At 39.8% G+C, this 20,260-nt stretch overlaps 1 protein-coding gene across 2 annotated transcripts in view; it reads right to left on the bottom strand.

Annotated features, from left to right (window-relative positions):
- Nucleotides 1–8,117: 8,117 nt before the first annotated feature.
- SLC44A5 (solute carrier family 44 member 5) overlaps nucleotides 8,118–20,260 on the bottom strand; it is a 61,874-nt gene continuing 49,731 nt past the window's right edge. Inside the window, exons 18-22 of one of the 2 annotated variants that reach the window (XM_065737397.1) lie at nucleotides 20,095–20,168; nucleotides 18,335–18,405; nucleotides 16,930–17,018; nucleotides 15,717–15,801; nucleotides 8,118–8,419 (exon numbers count right to left, since the gene is read on the bottom strand). In XM_065737397.1, the coding sequence (XP_065593469.1) occupies nucleotides 8,310–8,419; nucleotides 15,717–15,801; nucleotides 16,930–17,018; nucleotides 18,335–18,405; nucleotides 20,095–20,168 (429 nt within the window). In that variant the 3' untranslated portion in view covers nucleotides 8,118–8,309. Of the gene's footprint in view, nucleotides 8,420–11,495; nucleotides 12,913–15,716; nucleotides 15,802–16,929; nucleotides 17,019–18,334; nucleotides 18,406–20,094; nucleotides 20,169–20,260 lie in introns of those variants that run through there. The other variant, XM_065737390.1, reaches the window with a different exon arrangement.

Below are 20,260 nucleotides of genomic sequence, written 5' to 3'. Positions count from 1 at the left end.
CTTGACTTGCACTAGGTCTCTCTAAAAAAGAAGTAGTAATTATTCACTCTAATTTCAAGGAGTAAGCAGCTGCAGATTTCTTGAAAGAAAGACAAACCTATTTATGAAAAAGCCTATTTATGAAACATCCTTTTCTATCCGGTTCCACAGACAGAGCAGGACTAAAGGAAATGTTACTGTTTCCATATGAAAAAAGGAATTGGGGAAAATTATCTTTGGCTACTGTGAATGCATGAGCACCTATTTATAAAGCGTGTCTGGGGTAATGTGGAGTTAAAAATAGGAAGTTCCAGTAGTGTATGTGGGCTGTGAGCATTGCCTTGGGGTATGTACAAGTTGTGCCGCTTTGCCTGCCTTCAATTGCCAGGCTGCGTGGAGCTGACCAAGCATATGCAAGGCCAGGAGTTTTTTTCTGATGCTCTCAACTGAAGCTGCGGCTGTAGCCTGACTTGTAGACTTGAATGCTTATCTTTTTCTACTTGTTGTGCACTTGCATTTTTGACAATGTGCTTCTCAGTTCTTCTGACCCTGGCTTAATTCTTGTACTTTTTAAAGCAGGAAGCAATAACAGGCGTTGTGCTCAAAAAATTCAAAGGATATCTTTCTAGGAAGAGAATGTGACTGTTGCTCCAGAGGGAGTACAAAATAGGATGCAGAGCCTTCTAGACTAATTCGGTTTAATTTTAAAAACTGAAAAGCAATGCTGTATGGAACAAACTGGTTAAACGTGTCACTTAAAAGTAACCTATCTTGAAGAGAAAACAGTGCAGGTTAATTTTGCAGAAAACTGCATTTGATCCTCAATTTTTTTTTTTATCCTATGAGGGTACTTTGTATGTGTGGCATTTAAACTATTAGTCAAGAAACTGAAAATTGAACTGTAATTATATAAAGCATACTACTTTACATCAAGAAGTTCTCAAGGGGAGAAATACCACTAACTAAATAAACGTACATCTGTCTTGAACGTGCTGTGAGAAGACTGCCTACTGACTTCCAGTCTCCTCTGCCTCCACAAGTCTAGCCAGTGTAAGCTGAGGTTGGCTTGTGCGTTATTGTGTTGGGACAAGTGCAACTACACTGCAAAGTGACTTAAAATGCGTAATATTTCATTCCCTACAGAAAGAAGGAAAGATAGAGATAGAAAGTATCTTTGCTGTGCAAAGCTCACAAAATGTATGGTCTGTTATTAGAAGCCAGGAATAGTTCTGTTTGCCGGGTACAGAAAAATCTGTTCCAGAAACTTCATGTTTCAAAGTGTGGTTAAATACTGGAATATGGATGTTTTGAAACTCCACCTACTCAGTAGAGGTATGGGCTTATGTCTACATACTGATACATCAGGGAATTACTTGGACATTTTCTAGTCTGCTTTTCATCCCAAGGTACTACTGAAACAGATACTTGACTAAACTGTTCTTAAATGTCTCCAACAGTGGATATTTTTACAGAATCCTCAGAAAATCTGATGCTCTCTTCCCTCCCTCCTTTCCCATCCCCCCAAAAAACCGTACACCAAAGCAAAAAAAAAAAAAAAAAATTATCCTGTCTGCCAAACAAGTGATTTGGAGTTTTTTTTCACATTTTCACACCATGTATTTGTGAGGTGTCTGATTGTTTCTGTGCTTTTTTCTTTGTCCATCTTGAAGCACGAAGCTCAGTTTTAGAGAAGCCCTTAATGATGCTAAGCTGGAAGAGTAGAACATGTAAGCTGCCTGTGTCTTCTAATAACACCACAGTCCACATTTCGTTTTTGACTAACTGGTATCTTGCTTCTGTAGGTGACTGCAGCCTAGATAAGCAGCTCGTATTTTCACATACTGAATTTCACCTCACTTTTTTTTCACACTACTGCTCAAAGTTATCACTCATTCCAAATCCCAGCTCTGAGCTCCCCAGTGTTGTCTGTTTTCCGCTGTTGGAAAATTTAGTGAGACTCTCTTGCTGTCATCCAGGTAATGAACTAAGATACTGACTAGAACCTGATTCTTCTGTAATGATAGGAGAAGGAATCATCTGAACTGTTTGCAAGTACTTGCTTTCCAACTTTTCTATCCTAGGTTATTTCCATATCTTGTTCTTGTCAGAATGTGACATGTAGAGCATCTTGACCACCCACACAGCCGTCACCCTTGCTAAAAGGAAGCTGGGCTGATCTGACATTCTTGTTTATATTCTTGTTATTCTCAATCTGGTTAATATTTTAAAATTCTCAAAATAATTAGAGTGGAATTAAAATGCATTGTTTTAATTTCCTGGCTTTCTTCTGCTCATTCCCTGAGCTATAGACACTCAAAAATAAGAACTAAGTGAAAGAAAGACTTAATGAGTCATTCTTAGTTCTTTCACATAAGCTAAAACGCCCCCTCTCAAGTGTTTTGTTTATTTTAAATAAATGGCTCATCACAAACATTTCCAAAGAGAAAAGTAATTCTTAGTTTCCACCTGCATTCACTCTCTGACTGGGCATCCATTGTTATCTCCACCTGCTCTCTCTCAACACCTACTTGATCTTTGTCACTCTCTTTAGGAATGGTGATTTTGTATCCATCTCTTTTGTCTTCCATTCTTGCTGATCTCAGTCCTTTTCCCTCTTCTAATGATGTGGGTCTTAATTTCAGAGGAGAAATTCCATCTGAAGGTTAGGCAGTTTGCCCCATCAAATATGTAATTTTGTTTTCCTGTTGTCTAATACAGGCTTTTAAGAGCTAGATTTCATCTTTCAATTCTTCCTCAGAGGAATGATATGTATTAATAGTTAGTAGCAGCAGCCATGCTACAGCACACGTTGCTGCTACACTTCCCTTGATTGTCAAAAAATTATCTTCTAATTTATTCAAAAAATCAGCCATTTTTGAAGGGGATTTAATAATGGGTTAATTATCCCTTATAAGTCTCCATTCTTCAATAATCCAAGCAGCACTCAGCCACAGTGAACCCAGGAATCTCAAGAGTCCTCCCCCAAGGAGTTCCTCTTTCAGTGTACTGGGGTCCCAGTGATCTTTTTTTTTTTTAATCCATCCTAAAGAATAATCTTACTGGCTAACCAAGTGTAATGTTCTAGAGCAATGGAAAGCACAGCAGTAACAGCAGGGTGGTAAAGTCCCAGGCTGTAGCAAGTAAGAATAAGCCCAAGTACAGCACCCATGGATACAGGAAAAAAAAAGGAAAAAAGCTGTTTACCCTTGGAAAGACTCCAGTAGGCAGAGATCTCTACTGTCAACCCTTACACGAGGGCTGGGAAGGGGTGGATCCTGGTCCATTGCATGCACTTGAGCTGTCCAGGGTTGGCCCTGCCTTCCCACCAGGTGTGCCATCACTGCTTCAGGCTGTGACTGAGTATTTCTGCTGCATGACATCATGCATAAACTATAAAATTGGGGGGAGTTGGACTGGGGGGAGCAGCCACTGCTCACGTACTGGTCACGTTATCCTCATTGCTGTTTTTTTATTTTATCTTCATAAATTTTATCTCAACTTATGAGTAGCCAAAATAGTGCAATTTTGAGGGTCAATAAGAAGTTTTTTTTTTTTAAATGGCAGGACAACAGGATGACCAGAGAGAACACTGGTTTGTTACTTAGTGAAAATAGTCCTCTTACAAACAGGGACATAGACAGAGCAGGGACATTTAATAACTTCTTTGCACCTGTCTTCATCACCAATGATAAATATATTTTAAATAGGATATAAACTAATTTGCTGAATGCAGGAAAAACGATCAGTGAATTTTTAAACTTGTCAGAAAAAAGAAATGCTAGCATTCGTTTAGCACGAACACACTCCGAACATAAGCAGCTATTAGCAGATGCATAGTAGTACTTTGTCAGACATATGCTTTTTCAATTAAATGTTTTTTGAGTAAGAACTTCTTACAGATGAGAACACATGAGCTCTAACTCCATGTGATCACAAGCAGAAGTAACCTCTTATTTAAATTAGCTGTTTGGAAGTACAGGTTATGTGATGCTAAAGCAGTGCCAGACAAGGCCTGAGGGAAATAGACATCCATTGTTAGAGGACCACAAAGACTCTGAACAAATATGTTAAAAGCTATGTGAGATGTGAGTGATTCCAAACACAGGAGCCCACAAAAGCTGCAAGCTATCCTTTTCTGTTTCTCTCCATTCTTACTGGTGAGTCTCAACCACTCCAGCTTTAGCACCACCAGCACTGCAATGACTGCAGCTTTATTTCCCATACAGTAACACCACCACTGGTGGTGAAATAACAACTCGTAACTAACTGGAAATTACAACCTGCTACTGCAGTCACACCACTGAAAGTTCTCAAAACTTTGAGCATTTGCGGCTTCTCTTATGCAAGCAGAGGTGGTATGAAAAATCATGGTAGGACAAAAGCAGAGACACAGTTCCATCTTAAAACTACGACTAAATTATATCATCTTGCAAAAGAGCTGCTTGTGGAGTAGATTCTGCGAAGGCTGCCTAAGGAACTCAGAGACAGATCCCGCCCCAGGGCGTGCTTTAAAGTTCTGTGAAAACAGAGATGTGCAATGCAAAAACTGGGGCATATTTAGATGGAGTCATGACGAGCCTGCATGGAGTCATCAGGAACATGCACAACTCCAGCACAAAACCGCTCCCCACAATTCGTTTTGTTTCCAAACACATTCCATGAGGTTTCCAATAGCGCTTTATTTCATGGCGCTAATTTATCTTCTGTACATTTTAGTGGAAAATTTATTCCTCTCTCCCAAAATGTGATTTTAAGTAATAAACAAACAAACAAATAAATAAAAGGTGGATGCACAATATGTATAATCAAATTTGTACAAACCATACCTTTCAGCATGTGCTTTGATGTTCAATATGCCTTCTGCAGGAAACCGTGTAGACTTGGCAGACAACTGCAGTACTAAGACCCGCTCCATGTGGTATGCACCAACATGCATTATTGGTTTCTTGTCATCAGTTCAGAAAGCACTGCCACCTCCGGATGCCACAGACCAGTGGATACTAGCCCAAGAGCACTAGCTCTTTAACTCCCAATACACCACATGATGTCATGAAGCGGAATATCAACAACACAACAAAAACCACACAACCATGACACCAGTAATATTAAACTCACAAACATCCTCTTTTCTAAGCTCCTGTGACCCGGAACCTGTACAGTTGAGAATTATATTACAAGCTGTTAAACCGTTTTGGACCATTGTTAGCATTCTCACAACGCAGTATGAACTATGAAGCTTGTGAGGTTTAAAAGAAAGAAGTGAAACAAAAACAAAGACTTTTTTTTTTAATTATCATTTGAAGCACATTATTAAATACACAATTTTCTCCTGAGACTACTTGGATTATTTCCCAGATAGCAAACCTGGGCTCTTTAAGACTGCAAAATTAAAACAGATCACCCACAGAGCATAGCCAAAGCAAGAAAAAATGAGAATTTGGGAATCAATGAAATGAAAGTTGATTCAACACAGGAAATTGAGTTGGTCAGATGTGTTGAAAATGATGGCAACCAGAAACTACATTATGAAGCACTGCATAAAGCAGTTCTTTCCTTTCCAAGCCATCTGCAGCTGTGTGGATTTGCAGCAGCATGCCAGGTCTTACAAGAAAACCCTCCAACAGCAATGCTCATCTGCAAAGTCAAATTGCAAAGACATCACAGGCGGTGCACATCAAACACTGGCCAAGACAAAGGGCAGAAGCACTCAATCCCATGTTTATGGACAGAGTCTGCTTTGTTATAGCAAGTCAGTTACGGCATCATTTCCTTCTTCAGCAGAAATTTCAGTCAGTTTGGACCACTCCTCCTGGCTTCATCACTACTCCACTCAGTGCCATTGTGGCACAGCTGGGATGCACCGCTCTGGCAGCAAGAAGAGCAGCCAGGAACCTTTTCCTCACATTTCCCTGTGCAGCAGCCAGGGCCAGAGTGCCCTGAGCAGGGCTCTGTGCTTCCCCCAGCAACATTTCTGCCTGAAACTAAGAAGCCATGCTGCATCCCATCCAGCGGCAACGTGAGATACTGGTTGGCACCCCAAGCCTACATAGTGTGAGGCTCCCTTTGGGAGGCAGCAGCTGGAAAGAATAACCATAAACTTTGCAAAAGAAATAAGCTCTCTGGAAAAGAGTGGTGATTCGAATCCTGGTACACTCCAGAAAGCCATGCTGCATTTTGAACTCATCTGGATGCACGTTAAAGTTTCTATGGCTTGCAGCCATTGGTAGATTTAAAGGTAATACAAATGAAAAGAAAGCCTGTGTGATATAAAACACATCAGTCTAAAAACACATTTTAAAAGAGGCAAAAGACAGTTTTGTTAGTAAGCCTGACGTTTTCTGGAGGACTATATGTATATTCAGTTCCAACAGACAATGCATGTTAAAAGGAGATACTGATGCAGTTAGTTAAAGCAAATTTAATTTAAGTAACTATGTACATATGAGGCACATAGCAGTCCTCCCTTCTTCAACATCCCTTTACAACATGTATATCGCAAGTGTACTTTCTGGCAGCTGAGTACACTGATAGGTTCTGCATCATCACTTGAACTCCGATAATGGTAGTGTGGCTTTAACACACAAATCTGCATCTCATAAAATATTAACAAAAAATAAGCACATTTTCATGAAGACTTACTGTAAAGCAACAGTGTCATTTGCTGTTTCAAGCAGTGGGGAGGTCATTCTTTTCTGCTGGGCTTGCTCCTCTCCCCACATCAGTCCAGCTGCTAAACCAGGGTCAGGAAACGCCAGTGTCCTTTTGAAGATGACTTTTAAGAGTTCGTCTTCTATTACATAGCTGGAACTGAACTTGACCACATCCAAACTCATGAGGAAGATTCACCCTCTTCTCTGTACGCATTTACCTTGTGACCACTTTCATTTTACTCTTTCTGTTTGAGAATCAGAGAGCAGAGCAGGGCAGAACTGCTGTAGGCTGTGCCATACCAGCACCACTGCTCACCCACCATGAACTCTGCCTGCTGAGGACTGTGCAACACAAATCCACCTATAGCCCCCTCAGAACTGACAGCATTCACCTCTCTCTAAGCAACTGTATCACTTAATGCAAGCCCTAATACAGCAAACGTAGCTTTAAACAACATATACTGCAACTCTGAGATGAAAGCTTCCTATATACTCCATGAATCTGCATGCATCTGTTTGTTGTTCAGTCACCATGTCCGAGACAGACAGCTGTGCTTGCTCAGTTCCAAAGACGAATGTCTCCTGCCAGCATGCCAGTGCTCTGCACAAGGTGACAGCAACGCCTCTATCAGTAAACATCTTTTGTGTTCACTCAAAAATTCTATTGTGTGGTTTCATGGCACCCATAGCTCTAGGCCAGCACATCCTCAAACGCATGGCACTGCTCTGCAGCCATGCCGTGGCTGTTAACATTGAGCTCACATCCCGCCCTTGTCCCACCTGCACAGAACAGCCCCAGTGCTGATGAGCCGCCCCTGCTGAAATTCATCCTCACTTCTGAAACACCCTGCATGTTTTTTACCAGAAACTGTTACCATTTTAATTTCTATTCTCTTGTCAACCAGAAAAAACGCTCCACAGGCAGCAATGCTATTCCTCGTCCTCTGCTTTGTGGTGAAGGGCCGTACAGAGCCCCGGTGCAGCTGTACCGTAAGCAGCCTCCCCGACAGCACTGCCTGCAGGAGCCGAGGGCTCAGCCCGACCTGAGGCAGTGGTAGAAGTTCTGCCAACATCCTGCAAGGACAGGACAAAAGTACGACTTTTGACGAGCCTATTAAAACCAAAAAGAGGTTTCCACCGAAATACAGAGTATGACTTTGGCTGATCTAAGCTACTGCTCGTCTGGTAGAACAAATTCTCAGAACAGGTCCAACTAATAAGCCGTGTGCTATTATCTTGCAGCTCAAGGAATACAAATCCCCAATATCGCTAACGATTTCCAGGCCTCTAGAGCAGTGCGAGGAACCGCCAGGCGCTAAGGAGCAGCAGCGCAGCCTCCTCCCGCCTCACGGCGCCGTTCCCGCGTCTCGCCCCGCACCGCGGCCCCGTTCCCGCCCCCCGCGGAGGTGCCCGCGCTCTGAGGCGCGGATGAGCTCCGTCCCGGGGCGGGGCCTCGCTCAGCGCCAGGCACGAACACACGCACTCCGCTTTGTATCTAAATCTTTATTAGAACAATCCCCAAGAGCTGTAAAACAGTGAGCAACAACAAAATTAAATATTAAACGCTTTAGTTACCAAAGGTATTTAAACAATACGTTCCTATTTCTGCATAGCAGAAGCGAACAGGTTTTAGAGCTCAAACTGCCACGTGCTCATGCTAATTTGGTCTTCGCACGATAATTACATCCCTTTAACAATCACATTAATCATTGAAACAGACAGTAATTTCCATTTCTTAAACCTCAGAGGGCCTTTCTGTGATTTTACACCTCGCTGTGAGGGACAAATGCCTGTGGACATAACGTACAGACAATTGTAACATTAGTACTATTAGTATTAATTAAACATGAAGAAACAGTTATATTTCTAATTCAATTACAGTGCAGTACAAATTACTTATTACCTCAAAAATCATCACCTGTATCAAAAGATAAAAAAAATTAGAATAATTTATAAAACACTTCCAGAATAGCAAACTCAGTCTTAAAATGGAGAATGAGCTTTACGCTCACGAGCAACAAACATGCACTGCAGTAGGACCAGACACACTCCCAAGCTGTTCCCATTCTCAGTAGCAGTGGCCCAGTTCTCCCTGCAGTCATGCAGGCACAATGCACACGGACACTGCAACCAAAGGCAGAATTGGCCGCACTTGGAAGTCCACTATCCCATAAATCAAAGGTATAAAAAAGTCTACTACTAAAAAACAGATGCTCTTACATTGATTTTGTCACATTATTTGCAACACCACAATTGTCACATGCTTTCTCCTGGGCCAAACAGCATACTTCCATGATCTGACAACAGCAACAGGGAAACAATGCAAGTTGCATTATGCAATTTAAATACCTTTGAAATTTTTTCTACAATTAAACTTTGTACCAGATAATTTCAACTAAAGGGAGCACTGTTCCTCCTAGCAGGCCATTTCTGTTGTGTCATTTATGTGATGCAAATATAAGCCAGGTAAAACAACAGCCAGGTAAGGCACTTTTTCAGAGGACACCGACATCCAGGCTGAGCAACTGGCGTTGCTCCTACAGTCACTTCTAAGACAACCTATTTTAGAACACTCATTGACCTCTCCCAGGATAAGTGTGATGCTGCGCCTGCCAGATCATCTTACCAGCCTACTGCAGAATGTGCAATAGTAAAATATTTCATCCCTTTAAATATTAACGATTGAGGGACTACTCAGCATCCTCATAGCACCCGATTCACAATAACCAACTGCTGAAGCTACTTGGAAAAAAACCTCAGTAAGGAAAATAATCTCATTTTTCTGGGGGGGAGGCAGAGGGAGGAGGTTGCATTTTTTTCTCTACAAAATTTGAAGGCTTGACATTAAAACTTTGGTATAAGACATGCAAATAAAAGCCATCTGTTAATACATCACAGGGAGACACAATGAATTAAACCAGAACTGAAGCAAGTGTCATTGCATGGATACGATACTCATTATTTTCTAGCATCTCTTTGTTTCTCCATTCTGCTTGTTCAAGATCTTCCAAAGAGGTTTTATGCACATTTTTACGTGCATAAACTTTTAATGTTTTATATTGTCAGAGCCACCCAGTCTCTCCAGCTCTTCCACTAGCCAGAGGAACACACAGCCTGGGGCGGGGGAGGAATACAGAAATCCCACCACCACCTGCTGAGCCCCTTGCACACGGGAGCGCCATGACAAGCTTCTGGGCTCCCAGTTCTTACCAGTCCGTCCCTTACTGACTGTAAGCAGAGCAACCCGCTGCCTGGCACCACACAGTGCTGGCCCATGCCTCATGGAAATAGTAGAAACTTCATCACTGACTCCTGCTGGTTTAGGATCAAAGAAAATGGAACATTTTACTGTATTATACTTAACCACGTGTTCCACTCTAAAGCAAAGAACGGAACTTTAAGTTTTATATTAACTCAGGCAGCAAGGTGGATGTCCAAATCCACAAATGCTGCCACCAGTACCTGTGGTATAACAGACACTGGTCCCCAGGACTAGTCAGGGGCCATTACAGTAAATCTTAAAACTTTTAAGTGAATTTTTTCAAAGTAAATACTTGCAGTAATTGCTACTTACTTCATTAATAGTAGTTTATTTCTTTTAAAGCCAATTTTACTATTAAATCATATTTATTTATTCAGTTTATCGATTACAAAATTCATATGGTATTGCTTTTATTTTCACAGTTCATAAAGAAAATGGCTTTTAAGATTTCTTCTCAGAAATGATGATCACTTACATTCTAAATAATTTATTTTCACAAAATAGTGAGTGAAGCAATTTATACACATTTATAGATATTTACTGTATATAAATAATAATGCAATTTAAAACTTTCACTTTTAGAAATTCCTTTAGTAAATGCATAGGTTTGTTACAAAAGTCCTCTCATCAAATAACTGCATACTACTCTGTTACATCTTAATCCTAATAAACTCTATGGTTACATTCATATGATAAAAAAAGTACACTGTATTCAGAAATAAGCTTTTTCAGTTGAGATCCCACAAAGACACCCAGGTCCAGTAACGAAATATAGATTACTTAATGCAGCTTCCTTAGCTGCAAACTAATTACATGGTAGTTAAAAGATTATAATAACTAGAGCATGGAGCTTAACCACAGACAAGTGAGTTTTCTAATAATGGTGACATACTCCCATAATGCTATTGGCTTAGTACTCAGATGACATCAGAGTAATGGGGGTTTCAATATTCACTGCTACACGTATGTGATGAGAAAGATGATGAATACAAAAACCTTAAGTCAGTTTTCAGAAGCTATGTTTCTCAGCCCTTTCTATAAGTCAAGTTTATAATATCTCAAGTGAGGTTCTCAAAAAGTGCCCACAGTCACTAGTTCAGTCAGAAACTATATGCCTTTAGATTATTTAAGTCCAAAACTGAACCACTCATTTATGCTTCAGAGGGAAAAGCTACAGTGCCTGCTGGATCACAGAACTCATACTAGCATCCTGCTACTTGTACCTCCTCTCACAGGACTTCACAATCCTATCACAACCATGACTTCAGGCAGATGGGTGATAAGACTCATGCATCAACTTAACCCCAGACCTACTGCATAAAGGACAGTCTTTCTGTCTTTGTTGTGATTCTTGTGATTCAAATAATCTCAAGTTGAAGCCATAAGTCAGACAGCAAAAATCGCTTTGGAATACATACTGTCAGGAAATTTTCCCCAGAAATTATAATTCAGACCATTTGCAAAAGAATTTGCCTTTCTCTTTGTGACAGCAACTCTTTGGGCTAGAAAAATATTTCCAGCAGCTGAATTCCTGCCATTGATTTAGGAGAGCTATGTCACACGCCAGCTCTTGAAAGCGGGTAATGGAATACCTTAGTAAAAAACAACAACTATAAGGGCATGCCCCAGTGTAGCTGGGTCCTACCATATTAAAACCTTTTTAGTTCAGCTCATGGCAGAAACAAACTTGAACTGTACTCAGTAGACAAAGTATGAGATATTTTCTATGAATGTTAATATGATTTTTCTCAATATACTTTTTCTGTCAACCAATAATCTTAATAATCAAAGAAGACACCAAATCTTTTGAAGCTTCTTTCTGTAGTTAGTTAATGCTGCATCATGAGGAGACTCGAGTTCAATATCTTATCTTTGTATCCAGAGACCTGTAGAAAGAGCACTCCTTGTCTCTCAGAACCCGCATGGCCATTGCAGTACCCAGCAGACGCAACAGAGATCCCTGTGCACACATACAGCCAAGACTTTCTTCCAAGGAGAACAAAAATACCACATTTTGTTTTCCTTTCAGCACAGCTCAACTTTCTCACATAAGGCAGAATACAGAGACTCATAAAAAGACAGGACATTAACACAAGCATCTGTATTATTACACATCAGCTAGAAAATGATGTATTTACGACCAGATAAAACTTTGTGTGAACCACAAATCATTTTCTTAAGCACCATAGGATCCTGTCTCACTTATGCCATCTCTTATGCACAACTCAAAGAAAACTTCACTTCTGGCAGTACCACCAGAAGACAGAGTAGCCTTCTCTGATTACCTTCATCAGGACTTCAGGGTACCATCATTTCTTAGAGCACACAGTTGTCAATGTAATTAGAATGTTATTACATTTTCAGTGTAGGGAATCATTAATGCATGTATAATCACAGTTTAAATTGCTGACAACCAGCGTGTACAAAAAATACAATCATAGCACCATATTTACAAATTTAGTAGTATCTCTTGTTAACTAGAGACTCCCAAACTCTCTCTTTATGGCTAATTAGGTTACATGTAGTGCTTTCAAAAAATTGCCTGAATATCTTTTACAAATATACAGTTATAAAAAGAAACATTATCAAAACTGCTGTCGTCTAAGGCAGCAACTTGTGTTACAAAAGTTATTAAAACATTATTATAGAATTACAAAAGATTCAAATTTACATTTTTCTTTCCATAGGCACTCTATAGACTAAAATGTGGCCTTGTTTCACAGCTGTTAGCTTAAGCTTTTAAACTAGTAAAACATTATCAATGTTGCTGATTTTTTAAAAGATGTAAGCAACAGGAAAAAAGAACCACCCACTAACCAGAAGCATCATTTACAGTATTTACTTGTGCCTAATTTATACACATTTTGCTTAAAAGTGACACTGTCTTGATGTTGAGGTTTATTGCATGTTATCCTATTGCCTTCTTAGGGCTTAGCTCCTTCTTCCCTAGAATTCGGTGAAGGCTAGCTGACATGAAGTAGGGTTTTGCTGTAGATCCATCATTTCTTTCCAGGTCTTCGCCTGAATTTATACAAGGAAAGCAGCAAACAGCAGTACACCAAACAAACGCATGACAGAAGAGACAGAGTAGAAGAAGGGAGAAAGCAAAAGAATCAACATTTTAAAAACTCTGAAGGGAATGCAGCTGAATTGTTAAATTGCTGAAGGATACCATAAAACATTTTTTTCCACAAGCCAGGTATTGTTTTACATAAAGCAGAGGCATGCATCTAATTACTTCAAAATGACAGCAATATATCCCTTTTATTCTCCATTTCTTTGGTATGGCACTGTAAGTGAAGTTTCCAGGAACTCATATGCCTCCACACTGCTGGCTGCCGTTTCTCTAAAGCGGTGTGACATTTTGACACAGAGGCAGTGTTGGGTTTAAGCACATTTTTCAACCGGACCTTTTATCACTGCTTGAGATGAAGTTCTTCCAAAAACCTAATACCATGAGTGCACAATATCCTACAGTACTTCCTACTGTTCAATACCAATCAGAAGCATGGGGGAAGTAAAAAAAAGGACATGGACTTAGAAGTAGTGAGATGGGTATATTCCCTTTGTTCCTACAGAAGGCTGTGCATACATCACTGGTCTGGGTTCAGCTCAGAGTTAATGCCTTGCACAGACAGGTGAACAATTTCACACCGAAGGGCAGACTGGAGACAGTGTGCAGTGGAGCGGGGTCACTGCAACTGCAGCCGTGCAAAGGCAGGCAGCTGCTTCTGAAAAGCCAAAAGCAAGCATGAGTTGTATGGAATGGCCAAAAATGTCAGAGAAAGCAAACCCTTATGAATTCCTATGACAGTATATACCATGTATATAAACTGTGTGCCTGGAGTAAATCAAAATGAAACTTAGTTTTCAGTGCACCAATCAACTTTCTAAACTTTATCAGTTTGATCAATTTGTGTTTTATTCTAAATAACTTGAGTAACCATTTATGTGTTTACTTATTTGTTTTCATTTTAACTTATTACTTGGATGACTATTAGTAGTGTTAAATGGATATCTGCCTGTGCCTTTAAAATTGACAAAGTCTTTGAACATATTAAATATGTGTCCATAATCTGTTTTAAAAAACTCCCTACCGTTTTACATTAGCCTGGTAGTATCTCACAGATAAAACAGATTTTTCAAATGTACAGGGATAACCAGCAATGCTGAAACTTCCTGAGGAAAAGAAGAGAATTCCTAGTATATTTTGTCAATCGTATAAGATAATCTGAAACACGTGGGGAGAAGAACAGTTTGTCCTTAGAATGACAGGTTTGCATGGGGTGCTGCTCATTTTCTTTCAACCTTCACTCAGAACAAGTTAAGGAAGAAACTAGAGCAAGGAGAAAGTCAGAAGTACACACCTGGGAATAACAGTACAAGAGGTTAGTGATGATGGAGTTCAGAGTCAACTGACTAAACACATATTTTGGAAGTGAACTTAGTTTTCCTGAGAATTTTGCAAAGTTGCTGGTTATAAGTTAGTTGCTCCAAAAATAATGCCCTGATTTATTTCCATGGAAACTACAGCAGATACAGTATAAAGTACAGTAAACCAGTAAATTCTCAGCTACAAAACACTGTCAGCACAGTCACCACCATGAGCTGTGCGCTTTTGCCAGTGATGACCAAGAGCCTGTATGGCACGCTAATAAACATCTGCACCAGCAGAACTGATCCAGAAGCAGATGCAAACTTCCAGACTTCTTACTTGATGTCCAATTAATGTCTCTCCCTCACTGAGTGCAAAGAAACAGCATGATTTCTTGTTTCCTTCAATGGGGACACTTCTGATTTTCCACAGAAATAAGAAGTGAAATACAGCTATGCTAGCAAATGCCATTCTTTCCATTATATAGCAGTAAAGCTGCATATGAAGATGAAAAAAAAAACCAAACCAAAGATTCTGATTTTGTTTCTGTAATTGTTTAGCATCCCAGTATCTCTAGAACCTCTACTAACTTAAGTTCCTAGAGAAGAGGTGTAAGAAGGTAGGTGTTTATAGGTGTTTAAATATGGTCATGATTCAGTGGAAAGAAATAGTTTATGCTTTTGTAAAAGAATCAGTACTACCATCTTTACCTTGCCGTAGCGATCCACCATGTATGTGACAGATCAAGGCTGTAACTATTTCAGTATTGCCTCAATACTTAAAAATTTGCCTACATTCACTCAGACCTACCAGAATGACTTCATAATAGAAAACAGTACGTTTATTTCTTTAATTGTCAGCCCAGCAAATGGAATGCTCTCTGTAATAAGTACATCCTCTTCCTATAATCATGTCCTAATTTGATATCAAATGGTTTATTTTGTGAAAAAAAAAAAAATTGACCAGCTGCTCCTTTGAGTATATCACAGACAGTTTTCCACTGGGGGGTACAAAGGACAGGTAGTTTTTCAAAAGGTATTCTACACAATTTTGAAGTTAACTCAGCATAATACTTCGTTTGTTTTCCTTTTTTCCTCTCTATTTTAAAAAAGGCTACCTCTATACCAAAAAATAACTTTGTTGTTAATAAGAAGATTGAAGTGTTGTTGTAGAGGTCTCTTTGCAAATCACTCAGAAGCAAACTGTTAGTAATAGCTAAAGAACATCTCAAAAAGAAAAGCCAGATACCAGCTCCCTTCTGTTACTTTACAACTGACACACTTCTGCACTTGAGCATGCATCAAAGAGCGAGTCTGAAAAGCAAGAAAAGTATTACTTTTCCTCACTCAATCTGCTAGTACATCAACAGAATTCTGTAAGGAACAGACAAAGTAGTTTTGTACTCCTCCTGTGACTTGCTGATATTAATGAAAGAAAATTCAGTACTTACAAAAGCAGAGGAAAAGTGTATCAACACACATTGCATAGACACTGAAGAATCCATGTGCCACTAGGTAGGAACCAATAATGACAGTCTACAAAAGACAAACCACAATAAAACCCCAAATGTTAGTTTGACACAAGTCAGATGCCTAGTCTGGTAAGCAAACTTTGGGAGATTGAATTGCATCTCCTCAGTTCTATCAGATACTACTGATGCTGTGGAAAGGGATTATATGTTCAAGACACTGCGTGCAGCTGTCAAACTGGAGCCATTTCAACCTCCACGGAGAATATAAGTCAAGAACATTCTGAACTCCTTTGAGATAGTATTTTACACAATCACTCATGCTGGAGCTGGTTCCAGAGTCTACGTCAGCTACTGTCATGGTTTTATGATTTCTGGTATTGGTATTCCACATCATAACATCACGTAGTGCATAGAGAATTAAAGAGTTAATGCTCCAGCTCCATGGATCATCAGTAATTATGGGTATACCTGTCTCAGAAGAGAAGAACTATGCTCCCCAGAGGACTTTGCACTGCTTTGCATTTTTACATTTTTCTGCTCAGAGGGAAAGATAAAAACTGCGTGTCACGAGATGCTCTCTTTCCTTTGGGGTTGACCCAGGAGCAGGTGCTCGCTGCCGTGTCGCCTTCAGCGTTAGCGTGAGGCCTTTGGTTTATCGGACACTCTCTCTTGCTCATTTTATTTATTAGCTTAAATTCCAATTATATTGTGTTATATTGTATTTTGCTTTCTGATATCTCATTTAGTAAATTAGATTTCCTCCTCAGAACATTGCCGCTGTTTGGTTTCTAGGCCCATCTCCCTTTTCCTTCCTCCCCTTTCCCAGGGCGTGGGTCCATGGGTCCCCCGCACCAATCAACACGGAACCGGGCCGAACCAGCCCTTAAACTGATGACAGCTACAGAAACAAGAAGAGATACACCACGGACTTTTTCCATTAGAAGCCACAATATCACTGTTTCTTCACCATCAGCCTTTGCTGTTTGGCAAGTCTGAGCAAAGAAGATCCATAACCTGTTTTTTCAGAAGGCGTATAGTTTCTGCACTGTGACTTCTGTCTGAGGGACCCAGAGGAGCAGAATATAGCAGATCACTCCTCACTGAAGAGCACGAAAGGAGCCGTTACATGCCCTGACTAATCTGAGCACCTCAAACTGCCTTCTGTGTTCAGGAGATTAGATGGTTGCCTTACCAACAATGGTACCCAGTAGTAATTCAGTGATGGTGCTTCCTGGGCAAAAACTGGTATTCTCTGCGTGAAGAAGAAGAATGCAAGAACACCTGCAAGAAACACACATATGATCAGAAATTCCTGGGGTAACTGATTTCTTAACACCTAAAGAAGAGATGTGACTAAAACGACAGAAGATCCAAGGTGGGTTTATACAAGAGTCTGTGAATAATAAATTTCTCCATACTAATTATCTCCTAGATATGTATTCTGAACAGAACAGAGATGTAAATGAATCAATTACCATAAAGTTACTTATAAATCCAGGAATGCTTTTTATTTCATCACTTTACTGGATTTAATTTCAAAATGAATAAACAATGATGAAAAAGACAATAACATGGGATAATAAAGATGAGTGGGTGGGTTATTTTTTTCTAAAATAAAAGCAGTTGCAAAATCCTGCTTTAGTTTGTATTGCTTGAAGAAATTCATAACTATTTCATATTAGAGAAAGAAATGGCAGCGCTAGCGAAGTACGCAACAGTAGATTTAGAATAGAACAGTGCATTTAGAACAGAAGTAGTCAAAATAATTTTTTCTTGAAGAAGGCATGAGTGAGTTTCAGTATTTCACAGCTTACATTTCAAAAAATGTTTCAAATCAGCTTTGTGCCCAGCTTACAAGGCCTTGTAAAAGATCTAAGAAAAACTTAGATCTTGCCTTGGAACTAATTTTCACTTTCTACTAAAAATGTCGTTCACTAGTAATCTTTCAAAGTATACAGAATACAAAATATGCTAATTACTAAAAATGTTTTGAAACGGCTGTCACAACTTAGATAAGCTGGTAAGGGAATACTACCAACCTGAATTTCTGAAAGTGCTTCATTTTTAAAAGTCAATTAAAGCCCTGAACTGTATATAAAATTATATTTACTGATAGCAAAGAAAAAACTATACTGATATTAGAATTTTTTTGTTTGTTTTTTTACTTTCAGTTGGAAATTCTTTAGAATGGGACCGAATACGGCAAAGCTTCAGGCCCATTTCCTGCAGACCCGTACCACCTCCCCTCATATGCATGCTGTCTGCTCCCAGGTGAATGTCATGAGCACATCTGCTCAGTTCTCACAGAGAGAGAACAGACTAAAACCAATTGATTGGATAAGATTTTTATTTGATCCAGCTATAATGCTTTGGGTGCAGAAGTCCTTCTGCTAGCAACATCTGCAAGCCTAATAAAAGTAATTACAGAAAAGATTGCTGCCGCAACCATATAGGGAATAAGAAGGGGGAAAAGAAATAAAACGTTCAATAGTCAGACCAAGGAGAACCTCTTAACTGTTAACTCAGCATATATGAATACAGGAGGTATACTTGTAAGTAACAATAAAAAGGAATTTGAAAAAAATAAGTTCTCTTACCTACACCACCAGCTACGAGAATTTTGCCCAGGAATAAAAGGAAGTCTGTAACTTTGTCCAGAACTGCAACTCTGTTCGGCAAAGGACAAATGATATATAGTTATCACAAACCATAAATCTGTATTTTTTTCATTCTATCTATGGATAACCGACAAAATGTGACCAAGAAACTGTCTTCCGCTGTTTTCATAGACTGACAATTTAACAACATAGAAAAGCAACACTGAGATGAGCTTCATTATAGCCTAATCCAGGGAGGAAAAAAACAAACAAACAGAACAACAACAAAAAATCCATCCCTGAGCACCTTGCTGAATTAGGCCTAATGAATTATTGCTCTTGACAGTCAAAAAAACCCAGGTGTCAAAATATCCTTATTTCAACCTTTCTGTTAGGGTCACAGTTAAGCTAGAAAAAAGAGGCAAAACACTAATAAAAAAGCAGTGTTTACGCAGACTGTGGGTAGGTCTCTTTTCACTTGGTCCCATCTGGCCGCATTTCATAACTCCATAACATGCCAAATCTACATAACAATTTTAAGATATAATGAAGGTAGGAGGTCTCAAAGGGACAGTCACAGATGAATGAAGGAATGACAGCAGGCAGTCTTACCAGAAATTACAGGTAAATAAACACATGGCAAACGAGCTTTGCAGCATCAGCTTCATGCCAGCAATTGTGGCTATGCATATGGTAATACACAGTACTGACTGCCATGATGGATAAGGATTAACAAATACTAAAGACAATAAGTCATTATTAGCTCGTGAGAGATCAGGAATTGAAGCAAAACGCACCAAATAAACCAGTTGATTTAGAACAATGAAATTATATGCCTGTATTTTAGCTATTATTCTTATTAAGAGCAGAAATACAAAGGACAATGAGGTGGTGGTTCTGAGAGGAAACAAAGGCACCTTCTACTTGACCCTTGTGAGGCCCCATATGGAGTCCTGTGTCCAGGCCTGAGTGCTCCAGAATAAAAAAGACGTGGAGCTGTTTGAGAGGGTCCAGAGCAGGGCCATGAGGGTGCTCAGAGGGCTGGAGCACCTCTCCCCTGGACAAAGGCTGAGGGAGCTGGGCATGTTCAGCGTGGAGAAGAAAAGGCTCTGAGGAGGTCTCCTTGTGGCCTTCCAGTGCTTGAAAGAGTCTTATGATAATGAGGGAGACTGACTTTTTGCACGATCTGATAGTGATAGGACAAAGGGAAATGGCTCTTATCTAAACGAACAGAGATTTAATTAGATACTAGGGGGAAATTTTTTACTCAAAAAGTAGCGAGACACTGGAATAGGTTGCCCAGAAAAGTTATGGATGCTCCAGCCCTGGAGGTGTTCAAGACCAGACTGAATGGTGCCCTGGAGAACCTACGAGCCCACAATAGGGTGGTATGCACTGAATGGCCTATATGGTCCCTCCCAAGCCTAGCCATTCTATGATTCTACAATTATGAACTTGCAATTGCTTTCTATCCACAGATCTTACAAGGCTTCCACTGGTCACTTAGAGGAAGTGTTGCAATACAGTATGTGCTTATGATTTTAAAGGAGCAACTTTATCAAAACAGTTACATTAGATCAAGTTTGCATAGGTCTATGCCAGACAGCTCACTTCTACAAACTGGCTATTAGAAGCAATGGCCATGTCTATAGACAGAACCAATAATAATTGGAGCAGAGGTGGAGAGAAAGGAAGTGTGTCTTCAGAGTGCAAAAGCAGCAAATCCTGATACTTCCAAGGACTGGGAAATGGCCCCTTACCTCACCACATTTCTCATGAGCAGAAAAAATGCCTCCTTTGCCGAGGTGCAGAAGTTTTTACCGTATATGGCAATCTGCAAAATAACAGCGCTGTTAAGTATTCTAAATGATTAGGATACCTCCTTGTATTTAAGAATACTGCATAACTCCCTGTAGCGTATGGACC

This window comes from Cyrtonyx montezumae, unplaced genomic scaffold (assembly GCF_038088225.1).
Source record: "Cyrtonyx montezumae isolate F1298 unplaced genomic scaffold, pur_monq_1.0 scaffold_1, whole genome shotgun sequence".
Classification (NCBI taxonomy): domain Eukaryota; kingdom Metazoa; phylum Chordata; class Aves; order Galliformes; family Odontophoridae; genus Cyrtonyx; species Cyrtonyx montezumae.
The sequence above is the reverse complement of the archived record's forward strand: the minus strand, read 5'-3'. Positions and strand labels throughout refer to the sequence as shown.